A 16,756-nucleotide genomic window follows, 5' to 3' on the forward strand; every position below is an offset into this window, starting at 1 on the left:
CAATTGGTCGGGAAAGGGTCATACAAATCAATTCTAAGACGAAAAATTTTTCGGTCAAAAAAAAAGGAAGGTTAACCCCTTTGTATTTTTGGCGAGAATTTTCGCGATTTTGAAAAGTGCTGGAATAAATTCTTTCTGACACTAATCCGACGTAATTTTGCGAGAGAAATCGATTGAGCGCAGTCCCAGGACGCTGCGATCAACGCATCAGAAGTTACAGCCAAAAAACGAGAACCTGTATTTTTGCCACTTTCCAGCAGGTGCTTTTTTCTCCGTAGTTTCTCTCCTGTTGGTCCCACGCTCTTTTCGCCACAATTTCTGAGTTCCTGGGGGTCCAATTGGTCGGGCAAGGGTCATACAAATCAATTCTAAGACGAAAAATTTTTCGGTCAAAAAAAAAGGAAGGTTAACCCCTTTGTATTTTTGGCGAGAATTTTCGCGATTTTGAAAAGTGCTGGAATAAATTCTTTCCGACACTAATCCGACGTAATTTTGCGAGAGAAATCGATTGAGCGCAGTCCCAGGACGCTGCGATCAACGCATCAGAAGTTACAGCCAAAAAACGAGAACCTGTATTTTTGCCACTTTTCAGCAGGTGCTTTTTCCTCCGTAGTTTCTCTCCTGTTGGTCCCACGCTCTTTTCGCCACAATTTCTGAGTTCCTGGGGGTCCAATTGGTCGGGAAAGGATCATACAAATCAATTCTAAGACGAAAAATTTTTCGGTCAAAAAAAAAGGAAGGTTAACCCCTTTGTATTTTTGGCGAGAATTTTCGCGATTTTGAAAAGTGCTGGAATAAATTCTTTCCGACACTAATCCGACGTAATTTTGCGAGAGAAATCGATTGAGCGCAGTTCCAGGACGCTGCGATCAACGCATCAGAAGTTACAGCCAAAAAACGAGAACCTGTATTTTTGCCACTTTTCAGCAGGTGCTTTTTCCTCCGTAGTTTCTCTCCTGTTGGTCCCACGCTCTTTTCGCCACAATTTCTGAGTTCCTGGGGGTCCAATTGGTCGGGAAAGGGTCATACAAATCAATTCTAAGACGAAAAATTTTTCGGTCAAAAAAAAAGGAAGGTTAACCCCATTGTATTTTTGGCGAGAATTTTCGCGATTTTGAAAAGTGCTGGAATAAATTCTTTCTGACACTAATCCGACGTAATTTTGCGAGAGAAATCGATTGAGCGCAGTCCCAGGACGCTGCGATCAACGCATCAGAAGTTACAGCCAAAAAACGAGAACCTGTATTTTTGCCACTTTTCAGCAGGTGCTTTTTCCTCCGTAGTTTCTCTCCTGTTGGTCCCACGCTCTTTTCGCCACAATTTCTGAGTTCCTGGGGGTCCAATTGGTCGGGAAAGGGTCATACAAATCAATTCTAAGACGAAAAATTTTTCGGTCAAAAAAAAAGGAAGGTTAACCCCTTTGTATTTTTGGCGAGAATTTTCGCGATTTTGAAAAGTGCTGGAATAAATTCTTTCCGACACTAATCCGACGTAATTTTGCGAGAGAAATCGATTGAGCGCAGTTCCAGGACGCTGCGATCAACGCATCAGAAGTTACAGCCAAAAAACGAGAACCTGTATTTTTGCCACTTTTCAGCAGGTGCTTTTTCCTCCGTAGTTTCTCTCCTGTTGGTCCCACGCTCTTTTCGCCACAATTTCTGAGTTCCTGGGGGTCCAATTGGTCGGGAAAGGGTCATACAAATCAATTCTAAGACGAAAAATTTTTCGGTCAAAAAAAAAGGAAGGTTAACCCCTTTGTATTTTTGGCGAGAATTTTCGCGATTTTGAAAAGTGCTGAAATAAATTCTTTCTGACACTAATCCGACGTAATTTTGCGAGAGAAATCGATTGAGCGCAGTCCCAGGACGCTGCGATCAACGCATCAGAAGTTACAGCCAAAAAACGAGAACCTGTATTTTTGCCACTTTTCAGCAGGTGCTTTTTCCTCCGTAGTTTCTCTCCTGTTGGTCCCACGCTCTTTTCGCCACAATTTCTGAGTTCCTGGGGGTCCAATTGGTCGGGAAAGGGTCATACAAATCAATTCTAAGACGAAAAATTTTTCGGTCAAAAAAAAAGGAAGGTTAACCCCTTTGTATTTTTGGCGAGAATTTTCGCGATTTTGAAAAGTGCTGGAATAAATTCTTTCCGACACTAATCCGACGTAATTTTGCGAGAGAAATCGATTGAGCGCAGTTCCAGGACGCTGCGATCAACGCATCAGAAGTTACAGCCAAAAAACGAGAACCTGTATTTTTGCCACTTTTCAGCAGGTGCTTTTTCCTCCGTAGTTTCTCTCCTGTTGGTCCCACGCTCTTTTCGCCACAATTTCTGAGTTCCTGGGGGTCCAATTGGTCGGGAAAGGGTCATACAAATCAATTCTAAGACGAAAAATTTTTCGGTCAAAAAAAAAGGAAGGTTAACCCCTTTGTATTTTTGGCGAGAATTTTCGCGATTTTGAAAAGTGCTGAAATAAATTCTTTCTGACACTAATCCGACGTAATTTTGCGAGAGAAATCGATTGAGCGCAGTCCCAGGACGCTGCGATCAACGCATCAGAAGTTACAGCCAAAAAACGAGAACCTGTATTTTTGCCACTTTTCAGCAGGTGCTTTTTCCTCCGTAGTTTCTCTCCTGTTGGTCCCACGCTCTTTTCGCCACAATTTCTGAGTTCCTGGGGGTCCAATTGGTCGGGAAAGGGTCATACAAATCAATTCTAAGACGAAAAATTTTTCGGTCAAAAAAAAAGGAAGGTTAACCCCTTTGTATTTTTGGCGAGAATTTTCGCGATTTTGAAAAGTGCTGGAATAAATTCTTTCCGACACTAATCCGACGTAATTTTGCGAGAGAAATCGATTGAGCGCAGTTCCAGGACGCTGCGATCAACGCATCAGAAGTTACAGCCAAAAAACGAGAACCTGTATTTTTGCCACTTTTCAGCAGGTGCTTTTTCCTCCGTAGTTTCTCTCTGTTGGTCCCACGCTCTTTTCGCCACAATTTCTGAGTTCCTGGGGGTCCAATTGGTCGGGAAAGGGTCATACAAATCAATTCTAAGACGAAAAATTTTTCGGTCAAAAAAAAAGGAAGGTTAACCCCTTTGTATTTTTGGCGAGAATTTTCGCGATTTTGAAAAGTGCTGGAATAAATTCTTTCTGACACTAATCCGACGTAATTTTGCGAGAGAAATCGATTGAGCGCAGTCCCAGGACGCTGCGATCAACGCATCAGAAGTTACAGCCAAAAAACGAGAACCTGTATTTTTGCCACTTTTCAGCAGGTGCTGTTTCCTCCGTAGTTTCTCTCCTGTTGGTCCCACGCTCTTTTCGCCACAATTTCTGAGTTCCTGGGGGTCCAATTGGTCGGGAAAGGGTCATACAAATCAATTCTAAGACGAAAAATTTTTCGGTCAAAAAAAAAGGAAGGTTAACCCCTTTGTATTTTTGGCGAGAATTTTCGCGATTTTGAAAAGTGCTGAAATAAATTCTTTCTGACACTAATCCGACGTAATTTTGCGAGAGAAATCGATTGAGCGCAGTTCCAGGACGCTGCGATCAACGCATCAGAAGTTACAGCCAAAAAGCGAGAACCTGTATTTTTGCCACTTTTCAGCAGGTGCTTTTTCCTCCGTAGTTTCTCTCCTGTTGGTCCCACGCTCTTTTCGCCACAATTTCCGAGTTCCTGGGGGTCCAATTGGTCGGGAAAGGGTCATACAAATCAATTCTAAGACGAAAAATTTTTCGGTCAAAAAAAAAAGGAAGGTTAACCCCTTTGTATTTTTGGCGAGAATTTTCGCGATTTTGAAAAGTGCTGAAATAAATTCTTTCTGACACTAATCCGACGTAATTTTGCGAGAGAAATCGATTGAGCGCAGTTCCAGGACGCTGCGATCAACGCATCAGAAGTTACAGCCAAAAAACGAGAACCTGTATTTTTGCCACTTTTCAGCAGGTGCTTTTTCCTCCGTAGTTTCTCTCCTGTTGGTCCCACGCTCTTTTCGCCACAATTTCCGAGTTCCTGGGGGTCCAATTGGTCGGGAAAGGGTCATACAAATCAATTCTAAGACGAAAAATTTTTCGGTCACAAAAAAAGGAAGGTTAACCCCTTTGTATTTTTGGCGAGAATTTTCGCGATTTTGAAAAGTGCTGAAATAAATTCTTTCTGACACTAATCCGACGTAATTTTGCGAGAGAAATCGATTGAGCGCAGTCCCAGGACGCTGCGATCAACGCATCAGAAGTTACAGCCAAAAAACGAGAACCTGTATTTTTGCCACTTTTCAGCAGGTGCTTTTTCCTCCGTAGTTTCTCTCCTGTTGGTCCCACGCTCTTTTCGCCACAATTTCCGAGTTCCTGGGGGTCCAATTGGTCGGGAAAGGGTCATACAAATCAATTCTAAGACGAAAAATTTTTCGGTCAAAAAAAAAGGAAGGTTAACCCCTTTGTATTTTTGGCGAGAATTTTCGCGATTTTGAAAAGTGCTGGAATAAATTCTTTCTGACACTAATCCGACGTAATTTTGCGAGAGAAATCGATTGAGCGCAGTCCCAGGACGCTGCGATCAACGCATCAGAAGTTACAGCCAAAAAACGAGAACCTGTATTTTTGCCACTTTTCAGCAGGTGCTTTTTCCTCCGTAGTTTCTCTCCTGTTGGTCCCACGCTCTTTTCGCCACAATTTCTGAGTTCCTGGGGGTCCAATTGGTCGGGAAAGGGTCATACAAATCAATTCTAAGACGAAAAATTTTTCGGTCAAAAAAAAAGGAAGGTTAACCCCTTTGTATTTTTGGCGAGAATTTTCGCGATTTTGAAAAGTGCTGGAATAAATTCTTTCCGACACTAATCCGACGTAATTTTGCGAGAGAAATCGATTGAGCGCAGTCCCAGGACGCTGCGATCAACGCATCAGAAGTTACAGCCAAAAAACGAGAACCTGTATTTTTGCCACTTTTCAGCAGGTGCTTTTTCCTCCGTAGTTTCTCTCCTGTTGGTCCCACGCTCTTTTCGCCACAATTTCTGAGTTCCTGGGGGTCCAATTGGTCGGGAAAGGGTCATACAAATCAATTCTAAGACGAAAAATTTTTCGGTCAAAAAAAAAGGAAGGTTAACCCCTTTGTATTTTTGGCGAGAATTTTCGCGATTTTGAAAAGTGCTGGAATAAATTCTTTCCGACACTAATCCGACGTAATTTTGCGAGAGAAATCGATTGAGCGCAGTTCCAGGACGCTGCGATCAACGCATCAGAAGTTACAGCCAAAAAACGAGAACCTGTATTTTTGCCACTTTTCAGCAGGTGCTTTTTCCTCCGTAGTTTCTCTCCTGTTGGTCCCACGCTCTTTTCGCCACAATTTCTGAGTTCCTGGGGGTCCAATTGGTCGGGAAAGGGTCATACAAATCAATTCTAAGACGAAAAATTTTTCGGTCAAAAAAAAAGGAAGGTTAACCCCTTTGTATTTTTGGCGAGAATTTTCGCGATTTTGAAAAGTGCTGGAATAAATTCTTTCCGACACTAATCCGACGTAATTTTGCGAGAGAAATCGATTGAGCGCAGTTCCAGGACGCTGCGATCAACGCATCAGAAGTTACAGCCAAAAAACGAGAACCTGTATTTTTGCCACTTTTCAGCAGGTGCTTTTTCCTCCGTAGTTTCTCTCCTGTTGGTCCCACGCTCTTTTCGCCACAATTTCCGAGTTCCTGGGGGTCCAATTGGTCGGGAAAGGGTCATACAAATCAATTCTAAGACGAAAAATTTTTCGGTCAAAAAAAAAGGAAGGTTAACCCCTTTGTATTTTTGGCGAGAATTTTCGCGATTTTGAAAAGTGCTGAAATAAATTCTTTCTGACACTAATCCGACGTAATTTTGCGAGAGAAATCGATTGAGCGCAGTCCCAGGACGCTGCGATCAACGCATCAGAAGTTACAGCCAAAAAACGAGAACCTGTATTTTTGCCACTTTTCAGCAGGTGCTTTTTCCTCCGTAGTTTCTCTCCTGTTGGTCCCACGCTCTTTTCGCCACAATTTCCGAGTTCCTGGGGGTCCAATTGGTCGGGAAAGGGTCATACAAATCAATTCTAAGACGAAAAATTTTTCGGTCAAAAAAAAAGGAAGGTTAACCCCTTTGTATTTTTGGCGAGAATTTTCGCGATTTTGAAAAGTGCTGGAATAAATTCTTTCTGACACTAATCCGACGTAATTTTGCGAGAGAAATCGATTGAGCGCAGTCCCAGGACGCTGCGATCAACGCATCAGAAGTTACAGCCAAAAAACGAGAACCTGTATTTTTGCCACTTTTCAGCAGGTGCTTTTTCCTCCGTAGTTTCTCTCCTGTTGGTCCCACGCTCTTTTCGCCACAATTTCTGAGTTCCTGGGGGTCCAATTGGTCGGGAAAGGGTCATACAAATCAATTCTAAGACGAAAAATTTTTCGGTCAAAAAAAAAGGAAGGTTAACCCCTTTGTATTTTTGGCGAGAATTTTCGCGATTTTGAAAAGTGCTGGAATAAATTCTTTCTGACACTAATCCGACGTAATTTTGCGAGAGAAATCGATTGAGCGCAGTCCCAGGACGCTGCGATCAACGCATCAGAAGTTACAGCCAAAAAACGAGAACCTGTATTTTTGCCACTTTTCAGCAGGTGCTTTTTCCTCCGTAGTTTCTCTCCTGTTGGTCCCACGCTCTTTTCGCCACAATTTCTGAGTTCCTGGGGGTCCAATTGGTCGGGAAAGGGTCATACAAATCAATTCTAAGACGAAAAATTTTTCGGTCAAAAAAAAAGGAAGGTTAACCCCTTTGTATTTTTGGCGAAAATTTTCGCGATTTTGAAAAGTGCTGGAATAAATTCTTTCTGACACTAATCCGACGTAATTTTGCGAGAGAAATCGATTGAGCGCAGTCCCAGGACGCTGCGATCAACGCATCAGAAGTTACAGCCAAAAAACGAGAACCTGTATTTTTGCCACTTTTCAGCAGGTGCTTTTTCCTCCGTAGTTTCTCTCCTGTTGGTCCCACGCTCTTTTCGCCACAATTTCCGAGTTCCTGGGGGTCCAATTGGTCGGGAAAGGGTCATACAAATCAATTCTAAGACGAAAAATTTTTCGGTCAAAAAAAAAGGAAGGTTAACCCCTTTGTATTTTTGGCGAAAATTTTCGCGATTTTGAAAAGTGCTGGAATAAATTCTCTCTGACACTAATCCGACGTAATTTTGCGAGAGAAATCGATTGAGCGCAGTCCCAGGACGCTGCGATCAACGCATCAGAAGTTACAGCCAAAAAACGAGAACCCGTATTTTTGCCACTTTTCAGCAGGTGCTTTTTCCTCCGTAGTTTCTCACCTGTTGGTCCCACGCTCTTTTCGCCACAATTTCTGAGTTCCTGGGGGTCCAATTGGTCGGGAAAGGGTCATACAAATCAATTCTCAGACGAAAAATTTTTCGGTCAAAAAAAAAGGAAGGTTAAACCCTATGTATTTTTGGCGAAAATTTTCGCGATTTTGAAAAGTGCTGGAATAAATTCTTTCTGACACTAATCCGACGTAATTTTGCGAGAGAAATCGATTGAGCGCAGTCCCAGGACGCTGCGCTCAACGCATCAGAAGTTACAGCCAAAAAACGAGAACCTGTATTTTTGCCACTTTTCAGCAGGTGCTTTTTCCTCCGTAGTTTCTCTCCTGTTGGTCCCACGCTCTTTCCGCTGCGTTTTCCGAGTTCCTCGGGGTCCAATTAGTCAGGAAAGGGTCATACAAATCGAATCCAAGACCATCAATTTTTCGGTCAAAAAATGAGGAAAAAAGTGAGGCTAACCCTTTGCATATTTGATGATAATATTGCCGATTTCAACAAATGGTGAAATCAATTTTTTTGAGCACGGTCTCTGTCATTTTGCGCGAAGAATCGATTGAGCGCAGTCCGAACAGGTTATGTTGAGCTAGTTAGGTCTGGTACGCAAGGCTTATACACAACTCTGTCAGGCACGTTTCAACCCAAAGTTTCACCGTCTACCCGTGAGATTACATTGATCGATCTGGTTAAGATAGTAAACATAGCCTCTAAATTACTCTCAAAGACGACACAGACGAGGCTCCCACGCTTATACCATTACCTCTTGCAGTCAGAATGGAAGTAAATATTAAGGATGTTGTGGTTCCTGGCGATGTCGCGGCAGAAATAATGAAATCAAGTGAAAAAGAGCGAGTGATTCTTGGTCCTGGACTGCGTCGCGACTGCGACCGCGTCCTTGTCACCAAAGCTGGTGTACTGAAGAGGCGAAAACCAGCTATATTTTACGTGGATAGCTATCAGAAAAGGTTAATAATATGAAATGTTCTATGTATTGGTCTGTCCAACTCAGCAATAACGTAAGCTGATGCACGTTTATCATATCATTTGATCAATAAATAATATTCTTGCCTGATTCAAGGAATTTTCTTCGTTGCTGTTCCTTTTCGCTTCGATATCGATTAACTGATATTTTTAGAATAAATTACCACAATTGTATTTCGAGCCTGTTTACCTTTTACTTAGCAACATTATGCTTCTTTGTGGAAACATCTGTTTCGATATGTTCTAAATAACAATTTATTTCATTACAGGTACGTCCCGAACAGAGGGGAGAATGTTGTTGGAATAGTGACGCAGAAGGCTGGGGATATTTACAGAGTTGACATCGGGGCAGGGGAACTGGCATCTCTATCCTACTTGGCTTTTGAAGGAGCAACAAAAAAGAATCGACCTGACATTGTCGTAGGTGACGTGATTTTTGCCAAGCTACTGGTGGCTAGCAAAGGCATGGAACCGGAGTTGATATGTGTCGATTCTCATGGGAAGAAGGGCAAGTTAGGTGTCTTAAGTCCAGATGGGATGCTGTTTGATTGTTCCCTTAGTTTGGCGAGGAAATTGCTTCACCCAAGTTGTCAGCTATTGACATTGCTTGCCAAAGAACAGGCCTACGAAATCGCCATAGGTATGAATGGAAAGATCTGGATGAAGGCCAGATCGGTCCACGAGACAATAGCGGCTTGCAATGCTATTTTAGCTGCGGAAAACACCCCACCAACAGAAATGCCAGCCTTGTGTTCGAGTATCGCCCGTAATTTACTCCGAATAAGCTAAGATAACGACTAATTCCACAATCCTTGGTGTACATCCAGATATTTTAAGTATTTTATGAAACATGCTTTTTTTTGCAATAAAATCTTCCTTCGATATAAGTGATAAACTACTTAGATTTATTGAAAGCAATAGAGCACACAACAGTCGGCAAAAGATAGTGAGAAAGAATACTCTGTAAGTTAGAATGTAGTTTTTGGAGACAATTTTTTATTAAAGAATATAATACTTTAATACCATCATCGTTTGAGAAGATGAAGACAAAGGACGTAAACAAGGAAAGTAGATGGGCAGGGTACAATATTGAGTGGTTACTATTTTAAAATTAATTATTATTCATCACGTCTATTTGGTTGCAAGTCGTATGTGTGTGCTCTAATTTCTACACGTATTCCAAGTGTTCCTACTCATATTATAACTATCCTACTTAGTATCCTAGTATACTTCGTTTCACACCCCATTCATTGTTAAGCTACAGAAATTATGATCTCCATACACAAGTGTAATCAATATTTTTCAATTTCACAAATTTTATTGGTAATTTGCTATTAATTTACTGTATATAGTAATATTACGTTAATAATGCACGTCAAGAAGTTTGTCCAGCATTGAAAAAAAGTTGACGTTACAAATTCCAACAAACTTTCCACCGAAATTGAGAAATTAAATCTTGGTAAGAACGCGAAGAATTTAACGTCAAAAATCATTTGAGTAATAGCAGCCAGTCCAACGTTACGCTTGACCATAGATCAAAACGTTATTGGTAAAGAATATTATTATATTACCGCAATTTTCTAATTCAAATTAATATAATCATAACGATTTCTCATTGCTGGGCAATTATTGTAATCAAAGTATATGTATACTGGGTTGTTAAAATTTTGTTCAATTTTTTAGTGTGATGAAATAGATAATTTGAGTACAGTAGTCACAATAGGGTATAAGGTAGATTAATGGTTAATATTCAATGTGTAGTAGAATAGTATAGCATAGCAATAGTATATTATACGTGTATGTATATAAATAAAGTAATAGCGTTACGTAAATAGTAGAGCCAGGTCAACTTCAGAACTTCTCGAGCTTAGGTTTTGGATGAAGACTTGCGTTTGGACAATAATCGATGTTCCAGAAGAAACTGTCAAGCTAATTACAGGGTGAAGGATTTTAGAAGTGTATATATGGTATAGTCATTAACGTCCGTTAATGATGATCGATCAACGATCAAGCTCTAGATAATATTTACTTATTCAACGAGGCTACTGTATCTTGCATGCAATTTATTCTATCAATCGATAACATGTTTTGCATCCACGACAAAAATATGAAGATAGAAAATCACGTCGAACAAGCGATATGTTGTAAAGAATTTGATTCAATCTGGTATTAACTGAAGTCAAAACTGGCTCTAATAATTATCATTTCATAATTTTATCATCAAGCTCAAGAGGCCTCAACAAGAGACTCTGAAACCTTACTTCACGTTTCAAATAACTGTCAGGCGGAAACTCTTCCCGCAAAACGGACTGAAATGAATGAAATTTTTCTCAGGAGTGCATTAAGATAATCGTGGTCTGTATATCCAATAATATATTGTATCACGGCGTGATAAATTTATTCAAAGCTTGATCGCAAAAATATCGAAAGCAGTCAAAGGGCTTTACATTTCGTTACTTGACCGATAGACCTATTTATTGCGCCACTAATCTGGAACTTACAATTTAGCGAACCAATCGAGTCTGCTTGTCTCTTGAAACATTTTTTTCTTACAACAATATCATTGTACACGATAAATTTCTCTATTTTCTTATGGCATACGATACCTCTTCAGAAGCCTCTTAAAGCCGTTTGTAGCCCTTTAATTTGAATACTTTATTACTGTTAAACAATATTATTACAATTACTAATTTATTATACTTTATTATAAATTAATTAAGGATCTCTTAATCGTATATGCTTATGTGTTTTTATAATAGTATGTACGATAGCTTTTCAGCAGCTTACTTCTGTGCCATCCCCATATGGAACTGGACTTTTGTTAAGTTTCAGTAATTTCAGAAACTGGGTGACTAGCGGCATTCCCAAACCTTTACCGTCTGATCCACGCTACCGCTTACCACGTATGGATGGCTCTTGTGAAAATCTACAATACAAAAAATGATGTATATCATGCCTCCATTCTCATAGCGGCTGAAGGGCTAGCCCACTTATTGCAATATTCCCTCGAGTATTTAATTAAAAAGTAGAGAAAACCAAAAAACTCACCAACAGACGTGCAGAAGTGCATGTGTGCCTCAAGCGTCTTCATTGACCGTTTGTTGCGGGTGTCCCATACCCGCAGCGTCTTATCGTCTGATGCACTGACTATATATTTACCACCTGGGTGGAACACTATTCCACGTACCCAGTTATCATGCCCTTGGAGAGTGAATAGACATACCCCAGCCCCAACGTCCCACACGCGTATTGTCTTGTCTCGGGATCCAGATGCCAGGAAGGGTCCCTCGTGTGCCCCCTTATTGTCTGCTCCAGCTGCAGCGTTGATCGCTCCACGCGATGTTTCCGGGGCCCACGCGATACATTCCACAACATGATCGTGATCCCTCAGTTCGACCTGTAAGGAACCAAGTATAGTTTATATCATGTTATTCATAGGATTGATTATTTACTGGATAAAAATTAATGGAGGGTATAATTAAGGAGCATTTTTAGTACCTTGGTTTCTTTAGTTGCAACGTGCCATACCCTGACAGTCTGGTCGTTTGAGCAGCTTGCAATCAGTTCGCCGCAAGGACTCACCCGTGCCATACGGACCCATTCCCTGTGCCCCGCAAGCGTTTTTACACAATAACCAGTAGCAACCTATGACCAAACAAATTGGTGATATTAAATCGTTCGTCACATACAATCTTTTCTCCAAAAGAAATATCAAGAGAAATACCGTAACTGCTTTTCAGTGTGAATTTTGCACCCTACTCCTTACCTCCCACATTTTTATGGTCTTGTCCCGTGACGCGCTGACAATAAAGTCTCCTTGCGGCATGAATGCTACCGAACTAACGTTGTGGTCATGCCCGTGCATCGTCTTGATGCAGGCAAATGACTGTTGAAAGTCCCACAGCTTGATTGACATGTCAGCGCTGCAGGATACCAAGAGCTTTCCAGTAGTATCGAATGCAATATCTTGAACACTGTCCGTGTGGCCTTTGAGTGTTCGCTCAAATTCTCCGCTTTCGAAATCCCAGACCTAGGGAATATTAATAATTCAAATTCTGCGGGTATACATGAGATATACACGTGGGAGTTGTACAATTGAGGAGGTTCATAATCAAATATGTTTACATGTGACAATTTTACACGGTATTGTTAGCCAAGAATGATCAAGGACATCCTACTTGCACATGCCATGTTAAATTGTATTGAAACTCACCTTTAGCGTGGCGTCTTCACTGGCAGAAACCATAAGGCTGAATACTGGGTGGAAAATTACTCTGTTTACAGGCGCCCTATGCCCAGAGAGACAGAACTTTTCAGGTGGCCTCGGAATCCATTCGGTCGGTGATCTCTTACCCCTAGTAGGCGCTCCCTCAATAAATTCTTTTTCTGCCTCTGATAGTTTCGACTCGAGTTCCATGACCTATAAATATGAAATAACATTGGTGGATTTTATCATGTAACATGCATGACCCAAGGTATCCAATTGATGTGAATGGGTATGACATGCATACCTTTTTTTGTAGTCTTATGACTGAAGTCCACTTCTTCTCGAGCAACCCACCGTATTTCCGCTCCACCTCACCAGGCATGTCAGCTTCCTTCTTGAACGCTTCCAGGGCATCTTGATATCCGTTGCTACTCAGATAGTCTGCAATCGCCTTGTTTCTGCAACGTAAATGATTTTTTATTCATTTAACAACTTATCTTGTTCCATATAAATCACAGTAAACTTTTTATCGTACCTGTAGAGCATATACTCATGCAATGAATTGGCAATTTCCACCATCTAGTCTAGTAGGTTGTTGAAAAGGACTGGGGTATTTCAAGTGAATTTTCAATCAACATTATTGAAGTGTTTTATGAGCAACATAAGCATGGAGAATCTGTAACTTTTGTCTATGTATAGCAAAAAGTTCAGTTCTCTTCTCAAAACAATCTACGTGAATGCATTTTTTGTGAGTAGCGGATATTTTTTGGAAAAGTATAATTTCGTAACAGAAATGTTATACTTTCTGATAATGTGTATTGTATACTTGGTGATAATTCCAGTTTTGAGCTCGGCACAAGTAAATTTTATGAATGGAAGGATTTCGCGGAATAGAAATTTCCTTACATTTCATTACACAGTATATTTAAAATTTGAGTAAAAAAAAGTTGAATATTTCAATCGATTGGCAAAATCTGAAACCATACAGGATGCAAAACTCCTGTCTATCATACCAAACGGTAAAAAGGACAATTCTCTTATACCAAAACCCTAATTTCAAACCTAAGTTGGGTAAGGGGTCGAGTTCTGAACGAATCGTCGAAAATACATCGATACTTCGAACCGTGTGTAACGTAAAATACATTGACGATAACAGAAATGTACTATAGATACGCGTGAAATGAAAGTGAGAAAATTCTGACGGGATTAACAAAGGTTGATGAATTCCCGAAGAGATGGAATCAAAATCGAGATAATTACAAACTTCTACTTGAACGCGCGTTTCCCGAATTATTTGATTTTCCGTCGTGTTCCTACATGCTTCGAAACCCTTAGGAGTGCGGCGAAAAACACCGCCTAGTGCCTTCACAATCGATCTTTCTTTAAATCCTGCAGCATCAATGAGCAAGCCAAGTATCGTAGTATAATTCCGGTCTATAGGCGGTAAGCACCGGCAGGAAAGGTTGAGGGTGACGTCAGTCAGGGTGGGCGGGTCGAAAGCCACCACGCGGACACGCGGCCGGCGTCGGCGCGAGCGACGGCAGAGGGATGAAGGGGAGCGTGTTATTGATCCCTTTCAGGATCGCATCCCTCCGTGACGCCCGCGCACGACTGAATAATAACGCGTAGCCGCCTACTGGATGAACAGACGAATGATGACTAGAAAAACCGCTCCAGCGAGATACCGAAATACATAGAGACTTACAACTCCTCCCGCTGACGTTGAGACAAGACCATTTTCATGATCCTCGGATGACCTGGATAATCCTTAGTAACTCGGGTGCAGATCTGGGCTTCAAGGACCTCACCGCAAGCTTCGGGGCTCCTCCAGCCTCGACTCAGTACTCTGCCGCGGACGTCATCATCTGCAAGCAGATAATGAAGTAGCGTCGGTTGTACTGAGAAAATCACAGCGTCCCCCCTCTTGCAACTCTGTCACGTCGTCCGTTTTTCGGTTCTTCTCCTAGAGCGATGATGGTATAAGTTTTCAATTCGAAGTAATCAATTTGTATCGCTCGTTTGATTGTTTAACAGGTGTAAATATATTTAACGACCAATCCAATAAGAGCGCGAACGACGCACGCCGCGTAAATTACACCCGGCATTAGCCGTGCAATTCAACTTGAACCACGCAGTTCATTTTATACACACCTAAAATAATATCCATTGATACTTTCACCTGTATCTCGTGTCCTCGACCACCATCAGACTATCGACCATCGCCGTCAATTCATAAATTAAAACCGAATGAGTAGAGTAACCGGGAAGGTGGGACGAAAGCGCTATTCGGCGTCACCGATTCTTCTTACGTCACGCAAGAATTTTAGCAGCGAACGGAACGATTTCTGTACTGCTGGCACACGTTTCGCACGTGTGCGTGCCGTTTAACTTTTCTCAAGCCTCGGAAGCGCGACCATTATATCTTATGTCCAATGCCCACGTGCTGAAGGCAGGCATTCGTAAGTGCGTAATATGAAGTTATAAATTGTGAAAAAATGTCTCACAAAGGAGGACCGGACACAATTTTCACCAACGAAAAATCTTGGTTTTTGTATACCATAATTTTTTATACACTTGACAAGACGGCGTGCAAAATCGATGCCAAAGATGCACGAGACGCAAATTGAAAACCTGACGTGGACGTATGCGGAAATCGTAAATTCTCGAGTAAACATTGAAATTTGGAGACCTTGATAAGTCGCAGTCTCCGAAGACGGGCGCCTAGTCGTCGCCCCCGCATGCCACGCGACAATCAATACCTATCCGACAACATCGGATGCGCTGGAAACAATCGGCACCGCGGTCGGAAAAGGAGCTGATTCTTGAAGCGAGAAGCGGCTACTATCAGCAGCTTGCGAATTATCTATGATTCATTTCACGTGGTAGAGGAGAAATAATTTTTAAAAAATGGCGAGCAAATCGCGACACGAAACAATATCCTTTCATTGTTTACAACTGTTTCGATGACGCTATTATCGCACACTTGTTATAATCATTCGCGGGAGAATTTTTAGAGGTACATACATACATACATACATACCGAGGAATAACGTAAAAATATTACGTTCCACTAATGAGGGAGGATTTCTTTGATCGAAGAGCCTGTAACTCGATGAGAGATATCCCGCGGTGTGATTGATGCTGCGCAGAAATTTAAAAGATTTTTGCAAGCGACAAAAAACATGGTAACATAGCGTTGGTGACGAACCGCGAGACGCGCACGTTGACAGCACTAACAGCTGATCTCAGGTCGCGATGGGGAGGGAGGGAGGGCAGGCTATACGCTGTCAAAATTAAAACGCATACATACTCCGATTCGACGTTTCGGATCGATAATGGATGTGAAGCGAGAGTCTTTGCGAACGCGGAATTGATCTGGATCGACAGAACTACGGACCAAGAGTTCGGTAACACGTTTTCGATAGACGGTCATCGCAATTCCAACGTACCGCGCAAGCCATAGCTTGGCGAAAAAATCAATTCCAAGAAGAGAGACGTGAAACTTTGTTCGCAAACCTCTGACAGCCGATCGGGGGCGCGGGGAGAGACGGGGAGATAATTTTCTTTCAGCCCTTTTGCCCGGAGGTAATAAATCTCAACGGTTGCGATTTGGAAGTAAATTCGTGTGAATATAATCGCGAGGAAAATTAAAGAACCGTTTTGTTGTACATACGCAGACCACGGCCATTTTGATAGGACCCGTTGACGTCTGGCGATGAAAACGTTACGGATTATCGCATATATTCGACTAAAACTACCGCTAAATGTATGCTGTGTCAAACTGGCTGGTCAATACTCACAGTAATCACGACAATTCGGCGTCAGAACGCTTTCGAACTACTGAAAATCACTCGACAACCGGGATACACAAACGTTCAGAAGCTTTTCACGATCACTTCCACAGACCAGACTACTCGCAAGGTGGCGCGGGGCGCCTCAGGGCGCATGCGCCATCTTTCCTCTTACTCACCCCCGAAGTTAGAGCATATACTACCGGAGGGAGCTACCCATCCCATCGACCTCGGGAAAAATGCAGCTGAAGTGATGAGAGTGTGAGACATACATCAGAACTACTCCATCTCTCTCACTCGGCATTTTATTGGCTGAGAGGAAACGTATCGGCCAATCAGGTGTAGAGCAAAAGAGACAGATTGTAACTCACATGTACCTTTCTCTCTCACTCCTCCGATACACTATCTGACACGCGAAACTACCTCAGTAGTATATGATCCAGGCCCCCG

At 41.9% G+C, this 16,756-nt stretch overlaps 2 protein-coding genes across 7 annotated transcripts; one reads left to right on the forward strand and one right to left on the reverse strand.

Annotated features, from left to right (window-relative positions):
- The first annotated feature begins 7,761 nt into the window (after window positions 1-7,761).
- On the forward strand, window positions 7,762-10,714 carry LOC124182113 (exosome complex component RRP40). 3 transcript variants are annotated; one of them, XM_046568945.1, is made up of 3 exons: window positions 7,762-7,778; window positions 8,097-8,292; window positions 8,578-10,714. In XM_046568945.1, the coding sequence occupies exons 2-3, from the start codon at window positions 8,102-8,104 to the stop codon at window positions 9,095-9,097; spliced, it is 711 nt and encodes a 236-aa protein (XP_046424901.1). In that variant the 5' UTR covers window positions 7,762-7,778; window positions 8,097-8,101; the 3' UTR covers window positions 9,098-10,714. The 3 variants fall into 3 exon arrangements, with proteins under 3 accessions (XP_046424901.1, XP_046424902.1, XP_046424900.1); XM_046568944.1 differs by lacking the exon at window positions 7,762-7,778 and adding an exon at window positions 7,868-8,012; XM_046568946.1 differs by lacking the exon at window positions 7,762-7,778 and having other exon boundaries at window positions 7,858-8,292; window positions 8,644-10,714.
- On the reverse strand, window positions 9,410-16,472 carry LOC124182109 (lissencephaly-1 homolog). 4 transcript variants are annotated; one of them, XR_006870696.1, is made up of 8 exons: window positions 13,051-13,109; window positions 12,820-12,973; window positions 12,522-12,728; window positions 12,075-12,338; window positions 11,807-11,953; window positions 11,357-11,705; window positions 11,096-11,234; window positions 9,410-10,237 (listed from the first exon to the last, which is right to left on the reverse strand). XR_006870696.1 is itself a non-coding variant. In XM_046568939.1 (8 exons), the coding sequence occupies exons 2-8, from the start codon at window positions 14,256-14,258 to the stop codon at window positions 11,161-11,163; spliced, it is 1,233 nt and encodes a 410-aa protein (XP_046424895.1). In that variant the 5' UTR covers window positions 14,259-14,380; window positions 16,316-16,472; the 3' UTR covers window positions 9,410-11,160. The 4 variants fall into 4 exon arrangements, 3 of the variants coding, with proteins under 3 accessions (XP_046424895.1, XP_046424896.1, XP_046424894.1); XM_046568939.1 differs by lacking the exon at window positions 13,051-13,109 and adding exons at window positions 14,221-14,380; window positions 16,316-16,472 and having other exon boundaries at window positions 9,410-11,234; XM_046568940.1 differs by lacking the exon at window positions 13,051-13,109 and adding exons at window positions 14,221-14,478; window positions 16,316-16,438 and having other exon boundaries at window positions 9,410-11,234.
- Window positions 16,473-16,756: the final 284 nt, after the last annotated feature.

This window comes from Neodiprion fabricii, chromosome 5 (genome assembly GCF_021155785.1).
Source record: "Neodiprion fabricii isolate iyNeoFabr1 chromosome 5, iyNeoFabr1.1, whole genome shotgun sequence".
NCBI classification, from domain to species: Eukaryota; Metazoa; Arthropoda; class Insecta; order Hymenoptera; family Diprionidae; genus Neodiprion; species Neodiprion fabricii.

Coding starts and splice junctions, on each gene's coding strand:
- LOC124182113 (XM_046568945.1), top strand. CDS start 8,102: ATGGAAGTAAATATTAAGGATGTTGTGGTTCCTGGCGATGTCGCGGCA. Junction 8,293..8,577: donor GTGGATAGCTATCAGAAAAG/GTTAATAATATG, acceptor ATTTCATTACAG/GTACGTCCCGAACAGAGGGG.
- LOC124182109 (XM_046568938.1), bottom strand. CDS start 13,094: ATGGTGGAAATTGCCAATTCATTGCATGAGTATATGCTCTACAG. Junction 12,974..13,050: donor CATGAGTATATGCTCTACAG/GTACGATAAAAA, acceptor TTTACGTTGCAG/AAACAAGGCGATTGCAGACT. Junction 12,339..12,521: donor GTGAAGACGCCACGCTAAAG/GTGAGTTTCAAT, acceptor AATATTCCCTAG/GTCTGGGATTTCGAAAGCGG.